This window comes from Elephantulus edwardii, unplaced genomic scaffold, assembly GCF_000299155.1.
Source record: "Elephantulus edwardii isolate Elephantulus edwardi_28Jun2011 unplaced genomic scaffold, EleEdw1.0 scaffold00234, whole genome shotgun sequence".
Classification (NCBI taxonomy): Eukaryota; Metazoa; Chordata; class Mammalia; order Macroscelidea; family Macroscelididae; genus Elephantulus; species Elephantulus edwardii.
Window position 1 is genome coordinate 1,871,581 of NW_006399984.1, and position 22,092 is coordinate 1,893,672.

At 39.3% G+C, this 22,092-nt stretch overlaps 1 protein-coding gene and 1 pseudogene across 1 annotated transcript in view; one reads left to right on the forward strand and one right to left on the reverse strand.

Annotated features, from left to right (window-relative positions):
- Positions 1–22,092, reverse strand: part of OCA2 (oculocutaneous albinism II) — a 569,803-nt gene that overhangs the window by 475,613 nt on the left and 72,098 nt on the right. The window contains exons 3-4 of the mRNA XM_006898594.1: positions 5,909–5,981; positions 1,661–1,821 (exon numbers count right to left, since the gene is read on the reverse strand). Of these exons, the coding sequence (XP_006898656.1) occupies positions 1,661–1,821; positions 5,909–5,981 (234 nt within the window). The remainder of the gene's footprint in view (positions 1–1,660; positions 1,822–5,908; positions 5,982–22,092) is intronic.
- On the forward strand, positions 8,898–13,680 carry LOC102859239 (annotated as a pseudogene).

The window sequence follows — 22,092 nt, forward strand, 5'->3', positions numbered from 1 at the left end:
TTCCTACATTCATGGTTCTCACATTCCATGTTCCAATCACTAGGGTCTGCTTACAACTGTTCCTCTTCCTTTGTATTTCCATACTTGAAAGTTCTACCTAGGTTGCCCTTTCTGTTAGTCTACGTGTGTTCTGTTGTACATAGGGTTTTCAGTGGCCTGCTATTTCAGAAGTGGATACCCAAAGCTTATATTATCTAAAATCTGGTTGCACTTGTTCTGAAATTGACTAGTTTATTCTGTTGGCAACACATGGGATATTTGCTACTTGTAGTCAAAAAGACAATAACAACAGATTAACAGAAATTACAACTAAGACCTCAGAAACTGGTCAAAGTATCAAAGTACACCAAAGAACACAATTCCAATAATCATGTTAGAGTTCAAATGTCTTATAGCTGGAAAATTCTTTCTGTAAAGATATCTGTGCTAGATTTTGGAGGAGGAAAAATAAGGGTGACCCCTTTAAGTGGGTTCCAGGACACCCTCATGTCTGCCAGAGGTAGATTATGAATACAAACAAGTTGGAAGGAAATCCCTACCTCTTCCCAGTTTGTTTCCTGGTTCTTTACAGGCTTCCAGAGTAGAACACAATACACAGGGTGCCACAGTTATGTCTGAGAGATACAGCCAGACAGGCCAAGAGCTCTCGAAACCCTTCCAATAACCCAGCCTCTGCCCTATAACTGACCCACAGTATAAACAAGGCTTCCTTCTCCTAGCTAGAATAAGGTCTATACTGACTGGAGATGTGACTTCTAAGCAGAATTTGGTGTCACTGTTCAGTGTGTCACAGAGGCTAGGATCTGGGGGCTGCCTGGTTACATAGAGGATGCAGCAAGATGAGAAGAAATTCTAGCCATCCTTCAGCTGACTCTCCCTGCCAGTGCTGCCTTTCACAGAACATGAGTAGAATGCTAATTGGCACAGACAATCTACAATGGAACTGAAATGCTTTGTATTTTCAACATTATAAAGTGAAATCCAGAATTACTTGTACTTTTAACAATTGCAAATTTGTGTGTGTGTGTGTACTAAGTACATAAGGCGTTTCTCTGAATTGTCAAGTAAAGTAATTCTGAACTGATAAGACTAGTTTCATTAAAATAAGATTTATAACTGATGTAAAAAATGGGTACAAATCAAAAGTATTGCACTGTAACATATCATAACTATAAATGTAGGTGATGTAACTAATGTAATAAAACAAAATGTGTATGAATGATTCAATGGAAAAAACCAATTTATTCTTTAAGCTTTCACTCAAGTTATAATAAAAGAAAAACCCATCATCATGAAAAATAAAAAAGAAAGATATGGATCTTTACAGTCCATTCTAGCTGTGGGTGAGGCTGCTCTGAGGAGTCAAGTCAGAGGCAAAATACATGCAATAGTTCAGAGACTTAATACCAAATCAGAGAATTCAAACTATGTCATCAATAATTTTATATCACTCATGTGTTAAACTGATAATGTTACAGATATATTGAGTTAAATAAAATATATTATTAAAATTCTTAAAGAGTCAATTGCTTAACTAATAATGGTGCCATTGTCTCATAACTCCTCGTCAATTCTATTCTAGAGAAAACCCCCCCCAAAAAAATAGTAAGATGCAACGAGTTTTGCAATTCTTTTCAATCAAATAACTTAAAAACGTGACCTGCTGTGGTCTTCTCCATCTGGTGCCAACAGCATCTGTTTGAGTGATCTTGACCACGATGTGTTCTTCTGTCTCAGAGCTGATCATCCGGCCAGCCACCAATGGCCCAGCCAGGTCCACCTGGAGTAGTGCGGAGTCCACAGCACCAGTGAGGTTCACTACTGTGGTGTGTCAAGGTGAAATGCAATGCAGCTGTGCTCCCACAGCTTCCTAGCCTGAGACTGAACACCCTGCAAATATGCATGAAGAAATATATCTCTATGACCATCACCCTAGGTATGTTCATTTCCTTGTACTCTCGTGCTTGCATTTAGCATTTTCTGCTACAACATTTCAAGGGATGGATCGCTACTGCTAAAGACAAAAAAAAAAGAGAGAATCAAATGGACAGGTCCATGAGTATATAGGAAAATTCACAAAGGTATATTATGCAATATACACAAAAGCAGAAAAAAAAACAATGCAGAAATGCTGAGACACAGGAACTACAAGACTGCATGAAGGCTCTTCCATGACTAAGACATCAGTCAACTATAAACCACCTCAGGGTTTCGCTCATAAAAATAATTTAACTTTAGGTAATTCTCCCTGTTGTCTAAAATATAATTATCAAATGTTATGACTTTCTGAGTACTCAGAGAATTTTTTATTATTTAAATTCTGTTAATAATACCTGAGGGCTAGCCAAGTCACAAAACTATCTGACACCTGGAAGCTACTGACATCAGAGAGGGAAGCATGACTCAATCTGTCATGCTAAGATTACTCAATTCTCTGTTTCTTCCTCAAATACTTCAAATTCATAAAAAAAAACAAGGCCAGACTTACTGAACTGCTAGAGACTAGAAGAATCCCATCTATTACCCTAAGACATACTTTTAATCTGGAATTGAAGTCACTCCTAGAGGTTATTTTTCATCCAAATAAAAGATTGACCTCTAAAACAAAGAGTTAATATCTGTGAAGAAAGTAAACAAACAAACAAAAAAGCACCGGTCATTGGAACAGGCCCACAATAAGCCTAAACAAAGTGGTTTCCTTATATGCATAAAGATTAACTTCTGGAATAAATTCTACATATTTAAATTCTTTTGAACACCTTTTGTTTTAGCATCACTCATAATAAAGATAATCTATACTTCTACCTCCTACAACTATTATGCGACACTCAAGCTCCTCAGCCAACAATGAGCAGTAAACACAATGACAGCATGAGCACATTGTACCAGTGCCTGTCTTCAAGGTACTTTAAGGTACCTGTCTATTCTTATCTTCAGCCTCTCTGATTAAAGAGAAGTTTGAAAAAAGTTGACTATGCAGTGAGCAGTGAGAAAATCCTTCAAAATGTAATTGGCAATGGCTCCTGGTCAGGGAAGAGGAACCAGGAAAAGACACCCTTCCCTATTTCAAAATGTGATCCATGGTGCTCATTCCTGCACAGTATTCTTTGTAGCCTCACATCACCTGTTGCACAAATGTGAGAGTAGAGGCCCACCCTCTCTTTCCTCTATCCCAGCTGACACATCCTAGGCTTTGATTTCCTGGAACTCAAGGTGTCAGCACCTATATCAATATGTTGTTGTTGATATGTGCTTACATGTTGTCTGTACTTCATAGCAACCTTATGCACAACAGCACTGAACCCTGCCCTATCCTGAGCTAATCTCACTGTTTCCCACCCATTTACCCTCATTACCCCAGTTAATGTGTCAATTCATTTTATCCTGGGTTTTCCTCTCCTGCACTGTCCTTCTATCCTTCCAAGTATGATGTCTGTCTCCAAAGACTGGTCCCTCCCAGCTACAAGTTCAAAGTATGGGAGGTGGAGCCTTAAAATACTTGCCTCCAAGGAGCAAGAGCACATTTATCTAATACAACTCCCAACAATGGGAATGTTTTATACTATTTGTGTTGTCTGATATCGTAGCTACCAACCACATGTGGTTAGTGTGGAATTTAGCTAGTGTGACTTAGGAAGTACATTTTCCATTTCATTTACTTTATTAGCATAACTTTTAAAAGCCATAGGTGACCAGTGGCTACTGTATTGGAAAACATAAGTCCTGAAAAAATCTAAAAAGCATAGGATAGATGTGAGGAATACCAAAAGAACACGTTTTACTGTCTAATAGAACACTTTTTATTGTCTAGGCAAGGATGCAGTAGATGATGGAAAGTGGGCCCTGTGTAATGAAAGAAAGGGTGGAAGAACAAACTTGATTCTGAAAGCTTGTTGACCTCTATTCATTTGTCCAATGACTTAAGCTGACTTTGACAGTCCTTCATTATCAAAGCACAGACAATGTTGCAAAGAACTGGAAATGTGTGGGTTAAGACCTCTTAATGTTCTTTACAATACTACCAAAATAAAGACCTCTTAATGTTTTTTACAATACTACCAAAATAAAGACCTCTTAATGTTTTTTACAATACTACCAAAATAAACCCCACAATTACTAAGATGACATATCAAGACTTTAATTAAGGAAACATATTATTCCACGTAAGAGAAAAGTGATGTTGCTATTATCCAATTAAAGGAGAGTAGTGCTTTCTCAAAAATAACTTCTTTTTGGCAAAGCACAAGTCCATGTTGTCCCTCACTTGCTATCCTTTCTAATATTCTATAGTCCAAGTTTTCTAGAAGCTTGCGCAGAAGGCAAGAAAGAAGGACAAAGGGTTTTCCCACCCAGGAGCCACACCATGAAGACATTTATTGGCCTTCCAAAGTCAACTAGACATATTACCTATAACTCACCAGCACTAACGCTCATTCTGTGAGGCCCCCTTTAAAGCTTTAGATTTCCTCTCCTCCTATTCTTAAAGCTTAGTGTAATTTGTTTTCAGTGGGCACCCAGGACACTGCACCACTAAGCAACAGAAGTAGGAAGAATTAAACTAGAAAATGTCTAAATTGATTAAGGTCAATCATGGACTATCATAGAATGGAGAAGTCCTGGGAGCCCCAGAATAGGGGTGTTTCTGCCTTCTGACATACTTATGTTCCAGGATCACCTCTAGGTTCTTACAGGAAAGATGAGCACTCTTGAAGAATCCTGAGAAGCTTCTTTTACAGTGACAGCTTCAGAAGAGCATAGCATCACTGTCAAAGCTTCATACAGACTCACCTCATCTTCCTCTAGGAAACAAAAGCCATGATGTGCAGAGGAAGAAGTAGTTATTGTTGTTGTTAGGTGTCACTGAATCACCTTAAGCTCCTAACTTCCCCATTTACAAGCAAATAAAACCTTGCCCACTTCTCCACCTTCACAATATCTGCTCACTTCACAATCTCTGTGACTGTGGAACCTGAAGGATGGAAGCCATGGACCTGGAAGGTGAGAAAAGGGCAAAAATGAGCATCTCTCCAGGGAGGTGTAGGAACATGCATAGGCTGAGCACCAGACCTAGAGAGAATCAGAAGGAAGAGGGAGGCTATATCAAGAAATCAAAGATTGCCCTCCTTCCCCATACCACTAGCACAACACTAACCACCATCCAACAAAAACATGAAAGACAAACACTCTCTAAAGAGTAGTCCAGGGGGAAACTGAACATAGAGACTAGATTTACACAAAATGCCCCCAGCCAAAAACCATAATATCTAGTGTCCTTTGTAATATCTGATTTTCAAGAACAAATTAAACAGCATTTAAAAATATGAGAAAACAGTTTGAAGAGACCAAGCTATCATCAGAACCAGACTCAAAAATGAAATTGAAATTATGTCAGGAAATTACTACATTATTTCATTAGTATAATGTTTATAAGAGGAAAAGTATATAATATGTAAGATTAGATAGGGAATGTCAGCTGAAAGACAAATGCTAGGAAATATTTAAAAGAAAACACAGAAATAAAAACCAAAATGTCTCAGATGGGCTCATTAGCAAGTATCACAGAGTTGTGGAACAAAGGAGAACACCTGAATTCAGGGAAACAAGAAGTATTCAAACTGAACATCAAAAGGAAATGAGTGAGGAAATGCAAACAGAACTTGGTGCTCTACACTTGGAAGTACCAAGCAGGCCCTTATCACTTCCTCAGCTCTTCCCCTGAATCCTCTCTACCTCCAAGAAGTTTTCTAGAGTTTCCTTCTCCATACCCTCAAAAGTCTTGAATAAACAAAATGTGTAGGTAAAAACAGTGATCACCAGGTTGCCATCTCAAAAGCAGTTGTTTATGTCTTCAGTGTCCTTGGCTGTGAACCACAGCCATGCTGATGGCCAGTAGGTGTATTTTGGATACAGTAGCTTTCCAGTGGTGACACAGACAACAGCTGCCAGAATTTTTCTTGATCTGGATACAGGCTAAATAAAATCTGTAACAATAAAAACATTTAAATTATAGGTATGTAATGTTAAAAGAATATAATTTTAATGAGTTTGACAATAGTTGAAAATAGGGCCCTTAAAATTCACTAGCTTATTGTTGTTGTTGTTGTATTAGCTTATTATGAATACCCTTTATTAGATGTTTAAAAGGTTTTCTGGTGGAGTAAGGCGTTGTGCTGCCAACTCAAAGATATACAGTTTAAATCCAATAGCTGGTCCATGGGAGAAAGATGGGAAATCTCTTCCCATGTGATTTACAGCCTCCGAAAACTTGCTGGAGTGGGGTCAGCTATGAGTTTGTTCCTATTTGATAGCAAATGACAGAAATAAAAATATTAAAAACAAAATTTCTACTTACTATACTATTGAGAACTCCAATAGATCCTCTTTTATTGATATTTACCCATTTTAAAGGTAACACCACGGGGCCAATTGACAGCATCAGGATGGATGGTGAAGAGACTGAGATGGTTAAGTTTTAGTTTGTTTGGTTCCACAGTCAACACTCTTGGTACCATCAGACAGGAATCAAGAGGCAAATCACATTGTAAAAGTTAGCTGTCAGGGACCTCTCCAGAGTATTGAAGAGCAATGACATCAGGCTGGAGACTAAGGTGTGTCTGATCTGGGCTATAGTCTTTGCAATTGCATGCTATGCATCAGAGACCTGGACAGTGACTAGGGATGATACAAAGAGAATTGATGCCTTTGAGATGTGACGCTGGAGAAGAGCGTTGACTATACCATGGACTGCTAGGAGAACAAACAAGTTTGTCCTGGAAAGGGTGAAGCTGAAGTGCTCCTTTGAGTCAAGGATTCTGAAACTTCGGACATGTTGCAAGGAGGGACTGGTCCTTGGAGAAGGACATCACGTTTGGGAGAGTGGAGGGATGGTGCGGGAGAGGAAGACCATCGATGAGATGGATTGATTCTGTGATTGGAGTGGTGGGAATGAGTGTGTTTGAGACAGCAAGGTTGGCACAGAATAGAGAGGTATTTAGGGCTCTTGTAACAAAGGGTCACTCACTATGAGTCACAAGCAAAGCGATGGCACATCATAACAGCAACAATTGTGATGGGGAAAGTCTGTGGTTTGAGACCTCTCTAAAGTACTGAAGAGCAATGATGTCAGTCTGGAGACGAAGGTGCGCCTGATACCTGCCATGGTCTTTGCAATTACTTGCTATGCATCAGAGAGCTCGACAATGATAAGGGATAACAGAAGGAGAATTGATACCTTTGAGCTGTAGTGTTGGAGAAGAATATTGAGTATACCATGGACGAAAAGGTTTGTCCTGGAGAGGGTGAAGCCAGGCTGCCCCATGAAGGCAAGAATTCTGAAGCTTTGTCTGACATACTTTGGGCATGTTGCAAGGAGGGACCAGTCCTTGGAGAGGGACATCATGTTTGGGAGAGTGGAGAGACAGCACAGGAGAGGAAGACATTCGATGAGATGAATCAATTCAGTGATTGGGGTAGTGGGAGTAGATGTGTCGAAGACAATGAGGTTGTCATAGGGTAGTGCAGGGTTTAGGGCTCTTGTACATATCAATGGCACATAACAACAACAACAACAAAGGTAACATATTTTTAAAGGTGGAATTTAAAGTAACAAGGTGGAATTCCTGAGACTGACACTTCATGCAACTTTCCTGATGTTTTCCCTTGTTCTATTCAGCCAACAGCTTCTTGGTCTATATGTAGGTTTCATATGAGCACAATTAAATTCTGGGATATTCATTCATCTCAATATTATTCAGTGTGTGTGTGTGTGTGTGTGTGTGTGTGTGTGTGTGTGTGTGTGTGCTTTATCTTCCATGCTACTGAACACCTCTGCATAATCACAGACCAAGAAGCTATTGTCCAAATAGAACAAGGAAACACTTCATGGCATAAAATCAGGAAAGGTATGATTAGAATTGTATCCTTTCTCCGTATTTATTCATTTTATATGTTGAGGAAATTATTTGAGAAACTGGATTATATGAATAAGAATGTGGCATCAGGACCGGAGGAAAACTTACCTGTGTTATACAGATAACACAAACTAACTTGTAGAATGTTAAAAGTACTTGAATTGCTTGCTGCAGAAGATCAAAGACAATAGCCTTCTATATGGATTACGTTTCAACATAAAGAAAATAAAAACCATCATCAGTGGACCAAAAGATGAAGATTAACGTTGTTAATGATTTCATTTTACTTGGATTCACAATCAATACTCATGGTAACAGCTATCAATAAATCAAAATACATATTGCATTGGGAAAATCTGCTGTCCAGGACCTCTCTAAAACACAATGATGTCAGTTTAAAGACTAAAGTGTGCCTGATTCAAGCTATGATATTTTCAATTGCTTCCTACGTATCTGAAAGGTGGACAATGAATAAGGATGACTGAAGAATTGATACTTTTGAATTATGTTGGAGAAGAGTACTGAATATCCCATGGAATGCCAAAAGAACAAACAAATCTGTCTTGGAGGAAGAGTAAGAAGGTGCTCCTTAACGACAAAGATGGTGAAACTCCTCACATATTTTGGGCATGTTGTCAGAAGGGATGAATCCTTGGATAAAGACAGCATGCTGGGAAAGGTGGAGGATCAGAGAAAGAGAGGAAATCCCTTAACAAGATGGATTGACACAGTGATGGGGACAATGAGCTTGAGCATGATGGAGATTGTGTGGATGGTGCATGACTGGGCAAGGTTCAGATCTAATGTTCATAGGGTCTCTATGAGTCAAAGTTGACTCAGCAGCACCTTACAGTAAAGCATGATCCTTAGTCATCCTGTGAATCTGGAACAAAATTCACTTCCATGGCTTAATTCTCAGCTAAAAAAATTACAGGCTTAAAACGTGAGCAATAACAATAGGGGGAAACTCACCTCTTAAAATAACCAATGGCAAAGGGCCAAAGGAGTAGCATTTACCCAAGGATAACTCCAGTAAGTAGCAAGATGTAGATAAGAAGGATAAATCAAAGTGGTGAGTATTGTAATTAATTTTATAAAATAAAATTATATGTGGACAGCTGAATAGAAAAACAATTGTTTTATACACTTTCATTCAAATAACAATTTAAATTTAAAAAAATAAAATTGGCAATAAGGTTATCAAAGAAGGTAAATGTGATTTTTTCATATACAAGATTAAAGGAATATGGACTATGTGACTAATTTTACAAGTGTTTGTGGAATTTCTGAATCACAATAAATACAATGTATAATTAAAGGACTGATAAGATGACAGATTCTAGTATTTCAAAACAAATTCTTTATATTCTACTTTGCCCGGAAGAGTAAAGAATAGACAAAAACCTGAAAGTGTCAAGTGAAGACTGTCCCATCCTAACATAAACTACTAAAAATCTCTCCACATCCATACTCTTCCCAACCCCTGGCATCAATTAGTGTGCTCAGAACCACCATCTTATAGAAGGAATTCAATTATTCACTCATTGTCATAATAGCTGAACCAACTTAATAACGAACACTAACAGGTTTCTGAGGATGCAAATCGAAGGAAAGAAAATTACCATCTTCCTCCTTGGGAACCACAGATGAATTCAAACTGCAAGAGAGGCTTAGCATTTGGGTTAACAGCATAAATCTTCCTACAGAATCTAATTTCTTTCTAGCAAGTCATTCCAAATGTATAGCAATCCCAAGTTGCTCTAGAGGCCTAGTGAATTCTGTGTTACATTGATAACCAGAAAGTCATTGGTTCAAAAGTGTCAACTGCTCCATAGGGAAAGATGGACAATCTCTTTCTGTAAAGATTCACAACTCCAGAAACTTAAAGTAGCATCCTGTGAGTTGAAATAGACTAGACAGAAGTAGGCAGAGGATTGTTCAGAATTGTCCATAAGGTTTCCAAGGTCATAACTCTTAACAAAACAGCCTGCCACATCTTACTTCCATGAAGCAGCTTGGAGAGTGCAAACCATCCACTCTTTTTTTTAACTGATATTTTAATGAAAGCTAACAGAAAACTTGGATTTCCATTTATTCATTGCTGCACATTTTGCTCCTTACCCTCCCAGTTCACTATTCTCTTTAAAAAGATTATTTCATTGTTGCATAATTTCCTCCTTCTACCCTGCCCCCTAGTCCACTTTGCTGTACACTTCTTATTCAGTACTGTTGTCATGCAAATAATATCTAATCATATATGGTTTTGAGACAGTTCTTTCCCTCATCTATTTAAATGCAGTGCCCATTATTTATCCCCTCTTTTCTTAGTTTGCCCCAACCCCCATGTCAGTCTTGTTTTAGAACAGTGGCATTATGTAGTATTTGCCCTTTTGTGACTGAGGTATTTCCCTCAGCATTATGTCCTCCAGGGTCACTCATTTTGTATAATGTTTATTCACTGATGGTGGGAGTGTAAAATGGTGCAACCACTATGGAAGGCACTATGGTGCTTCCTTAAAAAGTTGGAAATAGAAATACCATCTGACCCAGCAATTGCACTACTGGAAATATATCCTAAAGAAACTGGAACTGCCACCCAAACAGATATATGCACACCCATGCTTATTGCTGCACTGTTCATAATGGGAAAGAGACAGAAACAACCCAAGTGTCCATCAACAAATGAATGGATAGAGAAATTGTGGTATATTCACACAATGGAATACAACACAGCACTGAAAAACAGTGAACCATCCACTTTTTTTACAAGCCAATGAGCATTTAGCTCCTCCATCACCAGAGTTCTTGACAAAAAAAAAAAACAAACAGACAAACAATTGCTACTGAGTCAAGTTTAACTCATAACAGTCCTCCAATAAGTTAACCTTTCTCCCTCAGAGTGCTGCTGGTGTATTTAGATCACAAATAATTTGGCTTGCAGTCTAATACGTTGTTGTTGTTGTTGTTGTTGTTGTTGTTGTTATGTGCCATCGAGTCACTTCCGACTCATAGCGACCCTATGTACTAAAGCCCTAAACTCCGCTCTGTCCTGTGCCAATCGCACTGTCTCTGACACTTCCATCCCAATTATCCCAGTCACTGAATCAATCCACCTCATAGAGGGCCTTCCCCTCCTGCGCCGTCCCTCCACCCTCCCAAGCATGAAGGCCCTCTCCAAGGACCGGTCTCTCCTCACAACATGTCCAAAGTATGTTAGACAGAGCCTCAGAATCCTTGCCTCCAAAGAGCCACCCAGGTTAACCCTTTCCAGGACAAATCTGTTTGTTTTCCTAGCAGTCCATGGTATCCTCAATACTCTTCTCCAGCACCACAGCTCAAAGGCATCAATTCTCCTTCTATCCTCCTTGGTCATTGTCCAACTCTCTGATGCATAACAAGTGATTGCGAAGACCATGGCCTGTATCAGACGCACCTTAGTCTGCAGAGAGACACCATTGCTCTTCAGTACTCTAGAGAGGTCCAAGACAGCAGATTTTCCTGGCTGCTGGTGCCAAGACTGTTGACTATGGAGCCAAGCAAACTAAAGCTGTGTACAATCTCAATCTCTTCACCATCCATCCTGATGCTGCCAATTGGTCCAGTGGTGAGAATCTTTGTCTTCTTGACATTCAGACTCGATCCATATTGTAGGCTGCAGTCCTTGACACTCTACAGCAGGTGCTTCAGGTCTTCTTCAGTTTCAGCAAGCAGGGTTGTGTCATCCGCATAACACAGATTGTTGATAAATCTTCCACCAATCTTGACCCCACATTTCCCCTCATAGAGCCCAGCCTATTTCTGTGCCAAGAAATCTGGAGAACGACCACTTGGCCAACTGACTGGAAGAGATCGATATTTGTTCCTATCCCAAAGAAAGGTGACCCAACAGAATGTGGAAACTACAGAACAATCTCACTGATTTCACATGCAAGCAAGATTTTACCGAAGATTATCCAAAAACGACTGGAACAGCACATCAACAGAGAACTACCAGAAGTCCAGGCTGGATTTAGAAGGGGTCATGGTACTAGGGATATTGTAGCTGATGTTAGATGGATCTTGGCTGAAAGCAGGGAATACCAGAGGAATGTCTATCTGTGTTTCACTGACTATGCAAAGGCATTTGACTGTGTAGATCATAACAAACTATGGCTGACTCTGAGAAGAATGGGAATCCCAGAACACTTGATCATTCTAATGCGAAATTTATACTTGGACCAGGAGGCAGTCGTCAGAACAGAGCAAGGGAACACTGCATGGTTCAAAATTGGGAAGGGCATACGCCAGGGATGCATCCTATCTCCATCTCCCTATCTCTAATACATTGTAGAATGTATAATTGTATTAATGTATTACTGGCTTCAGCCAAGATCCATCTAACATTAGCTACTCTATCTCTAGTACCATGGCCTCTTCTATACCCAGCCTGCCCTTCTGACAGTTCTCTATTGATGTGCTGTTCCAGTCGTTTTTGGATAATATTTAGCAAAATCATGCTTGAGTGTGTTATAAATTATATTGTTTGAGAATTTCCACACTCTATTGGGTCATCTTTCTTTGGAATGGGAACAAATTATAGATCTCTTTTAGTCAGTTGACCAGGTGGTTGTCCTTCAGATTTCTTGGCACAACTTGGTGAACACATCTAGGGCAGCATCTGTTTTCTAAAAGATATCAATTTGTATGCCATAAATTCCTGGGGCCTTGTTTTTTGCCAGTTCTTTCAGAGAAGTTTGAACTTCTTCCTTCATCATCACAGTCTCTTGCTCATTAAGCAAAATCCTTCTGTTTAGAGAGTTCAGTAGTATTGCTTTAGTTTTTTATTGTTTTTATTTTTATTGGCTTGTTTACAAAGTTTGTATACATTGTGTCACACTATTCTTCATTTAATTGCATTTCATACAATCATTTTCATACATTGTTTTATAAAATTAATCACCATTGGACCTTGCCCATCATTACCCTGTCTTTTCATTCTAATCCTTCCCATTTACTTTTCCCCCACCTCCACCCACCAAACTGTGCAACCTTGTGGTTCACCTCCATCTACCCTCATCCCTCCATCTCCCCATACACCTTGAGTTGCCATACATGTTTTACTAGTTATCTTCTATTTTTACAAAAACAGTTTTATGTAGTGTTGCTTTTATTCCATCATAGATTGCATTTCTTAGGGCCATGCTTCTACACTCATTAGTATTAAGAGTTTGATCAAGCTTGGTGACGACTTTGGCTGGTCAGAGCAATAGGCATGCATCCAGCAGCCACCAAAGTCCAAAGCAATGGAAGGAAAGAGAAGCAAAAATTAAATTGAATGAAACACAAAAGCATGAAATTAAAGAGGCCTTTGATTTGTTTGATGTTGATGGATGTGGAACCATAGATGTGAAAGAATTGAAGATTGCAATGAGAACCCTGGGATTTAAACTATAGAGAGATGAAATTTAAAAAATAAGAGCTAAAAAAAATAGCTGAAATTGATAAAAAAATTAATTGGCATTATTGCTTTTGAAGATTTTTTTGCCATAATGAGTGTGGAAATGAGTGAAAATATAAAAATGAAGAAATATTGAAGGCTTTAAAATTATTCGATGATGACAATACAGGAAGCATAACACTAAACAATATTAAGAGAGTTGCTAAGGAACTAGGAAAAAATTTAACAAATAAAGAACTTCAGGAAATACCTGATGAAACTGATCATGATCATGATGAAGCAATAAATGAGGAAGAATTTCTGAGAATTATGAAAAAGATCTCTCTTTATTAAAGTTGTTTCCTTGTTCCTTTTGTAGAACTAAGATATGTGTTTGTTATACAATCCTACATTTGATTTTCTGAAAGGTGACCCAACAGAATGTGGAAACTACATAACAATCTCACTGATTTCACATGCAAGCAAGATTTTACTGAAGATTATCCAAAAACGAACGGAACAGCACATCAACAGAGAACTACCAGAAGTCCAGGCTGGGTTTAGAAGGGGTCGTGGTACTAGGGATATTGTAGCTGATGTTAGATGGATCTTGGCTGAAAGCAGGGAATACCAGAGGAATGTCTATCTGTGTTTCATTGACTATGCAAAGGCATTTGACTGTGTAGATCATAACAAACTATGGCTGACTCTGAGAAGAATGGGAATCCCAGAACACTTGATCGTTCTAATGCGAAACTTATACTTGGACCAGGAGGCAGTCGTCAGAACAGAGCAAGGGAACACTGCATGGTTCAAAATTGGGAAGGGTGTACGCCAGGGATGCATCCTATCTCCATACCTTTTCAACCTATATGCAGAACAGTTTATCCGGGAAGCTGGGCTATATGAGGAGAAATGTGGGGTCAAGATTGGTGGAAGATTTATCAACAATCTGCGTTATGCGGATGACACAACCCTGCTTGCTGAAACTGAAGAAGACCTGAAGCACCTGCTGCAGAGTGTCAAGGACTGCAGCCTACAATATGGATTGAGGCTCAATGTCAAGAAGACAAAGATTCTCACCACTGGACCAATTGGCAGCATCAGGATGGATGGTGAAGAGATTGAGATTGTACACAGCTTTAGTTTGCTTGGCTCCATAGTCAACAGTCTTGGCACCAGCAGCCAGGAAATTAAAAGGCACATTGCCATGGGAAAGTCTGCTGTTAGAGACCTCTCCAAAGTACTGAAGAGCAATGGTGTCTCTCTGCAGACTAAGGTGCGTCTGATACAGGCAATCACTTGTTATGCATCAGAGAGTTAGACAATGACCAGGGAGGACAGAAGGAGAATCGATACCTTTGAGCTGTGGTGCTGGAGAAAAGTATTGAGAACACCATGGACTGCTAGGAAAACAAACAGATTTGTCCTGGAAAGGGTTAAACCGGGTGGCTCCTTGGAGGCAAGGATTCTGAGGCTCTGTCTAACATACTTTGGACCTGTTGTGAGGAGAAACCGGTCCTTGGGGAGGGACATCATGCTTGGGAGGGTGGAGGGACAGCGCAGGAGGGGAAGGCCCTCTATGAGGTGGATTGATTCAATGACTGGGATAATTGGGATGGAAGTGTCGGAGACAGTGCGATTGGCACAGGACAGAGCGGAGTTTAGGGCTGTTGTACATAGGGTCACTATGAGTCGCAAGCGACTCAACGGCACATAACAACGACAACATATTTGATTTTCTGAATTATTACTTTTCAATTTTTAACCCATGTGACAAATGATACATTTCTACCAATGTACATTAAATCTGTTGCATCAGGGAAAAAGAAGAAAAGTTGACCAAGCTCAGGTCAGAGAGTTCTACGGATGTGGTCCATAGACAGCTACACCAATAATTCAAACACTAGCCATTCAAACACTAGCCATTCTACAGGTGAAAAATAGATAATCTCCTCCTGTGCAATTTATAGCCACAGAAACCCACTGGAGGGTCAGTTATGAGTTGATTCTAACTTGACAGCAAAAACAAAATTAACCCCGTCAACCTCACCTACTCATCCTTTGTTTGTCTATTCTTTCTGTAGGAGTCCCAAGATTAAGTTTTTAGTTTGTTAGTCATTTGTCAAGATTCCAGGGTCCTAGAATCAAGCACTTTATCTGGGCTTTCAGTTTCATCATAGGAAAAGGACATTCATAGTCATATGTATCTCCGCATACTCTCACCCTCATGTGTGCAGATAACGCTCACATGTTAAGGCTCCATGTTCCAGCACAGGTGTGATGAAGACAGGCAAGGGATATTCCTTTCCACTCATCACACTCATTCTGGACCCAGACAAGCCCATAGCTCAGATATGGGAACTGTCACAGAAACAATATCTGGTGCCCAAAGAACTAGACATGACACTTAAAACTCCAGACCCTATCACACTATACCAACAATCATTCACCAAACACAAATTACTATTCACCAACACTAAAAAATGTCACATTTCTGGCAATAATTTCCCAGGCATAGACTGACTTAACACAGTAATAGCTCATAATGGTCATCCCACTAGAACACACACACAGTCAGGCACACAAGGCCATCTCCAGGGCTTTACTAGAGTTTGTATCACCTAGTGTGGCAATTCTTTATGTTGGTTCCTATGCATGCCCTCTTATACAAGACCATAGAGAATTCTTCACAATATTTATTATAAATTTAATGTTGTTCTTTTAATGTTTAAAGTATTAATGATGTTAGTGACCCCATGTGTAACAGAACAAAACACTGCCTAGTCTTGAGTCATTCTCACAATCATTGCTGTTTGAACCCATTATAGCAACCACTGGGTCAACACTTCTTGTTGATGGCCTTCCTCATTTTTGCATACTCTCTACTTTACCAAGTGTGATGCCTTTTTCTGGGTATTAATCCCTCCTGACAGAAGTACAAAGTTGTTGTTGTTGTTGTTGTTGTTGTTATGTGCCATCAAGTCGCTTGCGACTCATAGCGACCCCATGTACAAGAGCGCTTAACACTGCTCTATCCTGTGCCAACCTCGCTGTCTTCAACACAGTCATTTCCACCATCCCAATCACAGACTCGATCCATCTCATCAAGGGTCTTCCTCTCCTGTGCTGTCCGTCCAATCTCTTAAACATGAAGTCCCTCTCCAAGGACCAGTCCCTCCTTACAACAAGCCCAAAGAAAAGTACAAAGTACATTAGAAAAAGTCTTGCCATTCTCACCTCTAAGGCATATTTTCTTCCAAGAAAAATGTCACTCTTTCAGCAGTTCATAGTATATTCAATATATCATCATATGTCAAATATACCTTCTTTCTTTTTCATTGTTCAAATTTTATATACACATAAGGTGATTACAAATACCATGGCATAGGTTAGCCACACATTAGTCTTTAAAATTACATCTTTGCTTCTTAACACTTTGTCTTCTTTATGTTGAGGTGTAATCCATACCAAGAACTGACATTCTGCCATTTTTTAGTACTCTTCACTTTCAGAAAAGGAGCTTTGATGACATAGGTCACACTGTGTTGCACTGCTAACTCAACAGCTACAGGTCTCTGGTAATTTGAAACTACATGGGAGAAAGTTCTACAGGAGAAATGGGTAGCCCAATTTCTTCAACAGCAGATTTCAAATTCATTTTCAATAAGCAAGATTCTGTTATTTGTATCCTGCACATTATTAGTGGGTCTTCCAATCCTGATGTCACATTCTTCAACTCAGAGTTCAGTTTCTCACATTATTTGTTTCACTTAAGTCTGATGGAAGGATACAGCATTCATGCACACTTTTCTTGATTTTAAATCATGTAATATTGTTTTTTCTGTTTGAATATCCGCCTCTTTGTCCATGTAAAGGCTTCATATGAGCACAATTAAGTGTTCTGGAATTCCCATTTTTCACAATGTTACTACTAATTTGTTATAATCCCTACAAATCTAATAAATAAAGCCCTGTTGCACTTACCGCCTAGGTCCATAAAGGGCTGCCTATTCCCTCTAGTGATGCCGACTGGAGGACTGCATTACAAACTGAAAAATTTATGTGCATACATTATCCTTATATGATTAGCAGGTGGTGATCTCTGGCAACACAAAGTAGCTTCTGAATCCTCCACTGTCAGAGGTACGAATGTATGGAACTCTTCCTCAGGCTCTACCTTCTTGCATGACATGACAATCATGTCATGAGACAGTTGCTCAGGGCACAAAGGGCACAATGGATACTCTGTAATCACTGTTTTTTGGAGGAGGCTGGCGAGGCGGGAACAATGGAAGAAAGAATTGTTTTATGTTGTTGTGATAAATTTGTTTATTAATTTTGGTTTTTCTGTTCAGAAAAGAATGTTTTCCATATTCCCCTTTCTTTTGTTCACTTGCTCCTCCTTTATACTTGTTTAATTTCTCCATCTTCCTCTTTTTGATACTTTGACTCTGATTCTTTCCTTTTTCTACCCCATTTAACAGCAGGCAATGTTCCCCATTAAGCAGGCTGATCTACATTATCTACCAGCTGGTGTCTCATATAAAGACACGTATCATCACTCACTGTTGCACCACTGGATCAATGGCAGAAGGCAATTAAAGTCTGATAATCCCAACTACATCTACCGTTTCAATCAACAAATGGAGACTATTCTCACTCTACCACCCATTATTCTACCTATCCAGAGACAGATAGGAAGTGTCCAGTACTGTTAAATTAGAAACCAAGGAAGAAAACTCACTTCACCCACAGAGATAGAGCAAAATAAAGCAAAGTGAAAATTCAAGGAGAAATAAGAAACGTTAAAAAAGTATAAAAACTTCAAAAATGTTGGGAGGCGAACCAAGATGGCAGTGTTGGAGGAAACAGTATAAGGAGCTGGAGGAGAAGCAAACTGCATGGACCAGAGAGACCGACAGAGCTCACAGAGACTGATGTGGCACAATGTGAAAGTAGGAATTTGAGTCAGAACTTTTATTAAAATAATTAGTTTGGTATATAGGAGCAGTGAGCCATGGATCCTGTTGGAACCTGCCAGCCAAGCCACTATAGGACCCACCCAACAGGAGCAAGCAGGTCAGCAGGAAATTGACTGAGTATTTTTAAGTCCCACTGACCCACCAGGAGCAAGTAGGTCAGTGGAAATTTTACTGAGTCTTCTTAAGCTCTGCTGGACCCAGGGTCCTGCTGGGGTGGGGACTGCTGGGTGAGAGCACCTAGGTGAGGGCTGCTAGGCAAGGCCCACTGAGTGAGAGCCACTGTGTGGGAGGACTGGAATTTGAGTAGGGACCCCACTTATGAGCACACCCAGACAGCTGAAATTTGAGTGAGGTCCCAGCAAGTGGCTAACCCACCCACATGGTAGTATCACTCCCCGTGCCTGCCCCACTCCCATTCAGCACAACACCATTGCCTACACAACAGTCAATCAACTTGCCTTTAATCTGGAGCACCTTAGCTACAAGAGGATAATCTCACAGGACCTGAACTGAACCTTCCCTTGAATCAGAAGTTTAAAGAGAAATGCAGGTGCCTAGCTGCCTCCACCAATTTCTAGACCATTGTCTTCAGATCAAGAACTTGTCAATGTCATGAAAGAAGCAGGCTACTTTTACCCTACACAAGTGCAAAGCAATATGTCACTCCCAAAAGGTAACACAGTATCAGTGGATTTCCTGAAGCCAGAAAGTCTGATGGAAATTTCTGACACAGAGTTTAAAAGAACAATGATTGAATATTTTCAATGGCTGAAACACAAACTTGAAGAATTACAGGATACTGCAAGCAAAAACCAGAAGATGCTTTAAAAAGGAATCCAGAACAATTCAGATAAAACAAATGAGTAATTAGTGGCACTGGAAAAACAAGAAACGATGATCCAAAATATGAGGTCCAATGTTTCAGATACTAACAAAATGATTGAGAAACATGTGGGCAGAGTTGAAGAGATGGAACACAGAACCAGTGAAATAGAAGATAAAATTGTCACCACTGATCTGCTAGAGCAGAAAGCAGAATAGAAAAGAAAGGAAAAAGAAGAAAACCTAAGAATAATGTGGGACACCATCAAGAGAAATAACATGCATCATCAGAAGCCCAGAACAGAAAGAAGTAATTAAAAGCACCAAAAAATTTGTGGAAGAATTATTAGAGGGAAAACTTCCAAGGCATAATGAAGAATGAGATACTATATATTCAAGAAGCAGAGTGAACACCATATAGAATAGACCCCAAAAGAAAAACACCAAGGCATATCAAAGTCAAATTGCCATAACCAAAGATAAGAAGAATTCTGAAAGCAGCCAGGGAGAAACAAAGAATAACCTATACGGGAAAGCAGATAAAATTAAGTACCGAATTCTGAGCAGAAACAATGCAACAATTTAGAAATTAATAACAAGAGGATAATGGAGAAAAAAAAACCATGTACATTTGGAAGCTGAACAACACCTTGCTTGAACATGACTGGGTACTAGAAGAAATAAAAAATGAAATTAAAAAGTCTCTTGAAACAAATAACAACGAACATACCACTTACCAAAACCATTGGGAAACAGCCACAGCAGTAATCAGAGGTCAGTTTATAGCAATAAGCAAATACATCAAAAGGCAGGAAAAAATGACCATTGACTCTCTAACCCAACATCTCCAACAAATTGAAAAAGAACAGCAAGAAAACCCAATACCCTTTAAAAAAACTGAAATTTAAAAAATTAGAACAGAAATAGATGAAATAAAAAACAGAAAAACAATTGAAACTGTCAACAAAACTAGAATTTGGTTCTTTGAAAAGGTCAATAAAATCGACAAACCGCTGGCAAAACTAACAAAGAAAAAGAAAGAAAAGACACAAATAATCTGAATAAAAGATGAAATGAGCAACAGAATCAACTAAAATAAAAAGGCTAACATAGGACTATTATGAAAAACAAAACTTAAACAAATATGAAAACCTAGAGGAAATGGACAAATACTTAGAAATTCACAACCTACCCAAACCGACCCACATCTAAATTAAATACCTGAACAGACCCATTACAAAAGAAGAAATTGAAAAGGTAATAAAATTACTTGCATCCAAAAAAGCCCTGGACCAGATGGTTTTACAAGTGAATTTTATCAAACATTCAGAGATCTGTCACCAAAATTCTACACAAAATATTTCAGAAAATAGAAAAAGATGGAATTCTCCCAGACTCATTCTATGAAGCAAACATATCCTTGATACCAAAGCCAGGTAAAGACACCATCAAAATAAAAATTAAAACTAAAATAAAAAAATAAAATAAAAACTATAGGCCAATATCGCTCATGAAACTTGATGCAAAAATTTTGAATAAAATGTTGGCCGATAGCATCAAACAATATATATTTTTAAAAATCACCATGACCGAGTGGATTCATAACATGTATGCAGGGATGGTTCAACATAAGAAAAAATAATCAGTGTTCTTAATCACATTAACAAAGTAAAGAACAAAAAACATATGATCCTATCAACTGATGCAGAAAAGGCCTTTGACAAAATCCAACACCCTTTCCTGATTAAGACATTCAATCAAATAGGATAGAACGGAATTTCTTCAAAATAGTAAAAAGTATATACACAAACTCAAGAGACAATATTGCCCTCGATGGAAAGAGATTAAAGGCATTCCCTTTGAGAACAGGAACTAGGCAAGAATGCCCACTATCACATCTCCTATTTAATATTCTACTGGAAGTCTTGTTGTTGTTGTTGTTGTTGTTGTTCTTATGTGCCATTAAGTCTTTAGTGACTCATAGTGACCCTATGTACAAGAGCCCTAAACGCCGTTCTATCCAGTGCCAAGCTCGCTGTCTCAAACAAATTCATTCTCACCACTCCACTCACAGAATCAATCCATCTCATCGAGGGTCTTCCTCTCCTGCACCGTCCCTCCACTCTCCCAAACATGATGTCCCTCTCCAAGGACCTCCTTGCAACATGCCCAAAGTATGTCAGACGAAGCTTCAGAATCTTTGACTCCAGAGAACATTCTGGCTTCACCCTCTCCAAGACAAACCTGTTTGTTCTCCTAGCAGTCCATGGTATATTCAACACTCTTATCCGGCACCACAACTCAAAGGCATCAATTCTCTTTCTATCATCCCTATTCACTGTCCAACTCTCCGATGCATAGCACATAATTGGAAACACTATAGCCTGGATCAGGTGCACCTTAGTCTCCAACCTGATGGTGCTGCACTTCAGTACTCTTGAGAGGCCCCTCACAGCTGACTTTCCCAAACCAATTCATCTCCTGATTTCCTGGCTGTTGTTACCAACAGTGTTGACTGTGGAGCCAAGCAAACTAAAACCTTTAACTATCTCAATCTCTTCACCATCCATACTGATGCTGCCAAGTGGCCCAGTGGTGAGAATCTTTGTTTTCTTGATATTGAGCTTCAATCCATAGTGAAGACTGCAGTCCTTGACCTTCTGCAGCAAGCTCTTTAGGTCCTGCTCAGTTTCAGCAAGCAGGGTTGTGCCATAGCATAATACAGGTTGTTGACGATTCTTCCACCAATCCTGATGCCACATTCCTCCTCGTACAGCCCAGCATCTTGGATTATCTGTTCTTCATACAGATTGAAAAGGTATGGAGACAAAATACATCCCTGACCGACCCCTTTCTTGATTTTGAACCATGTAGTGTCTCCCTGCTCTGTTCTGACGACTGCCTCTTCGTCCAAGTATAGGTTTCGCATTAGCACAATCAAATGTTCTGGGATTCCCAT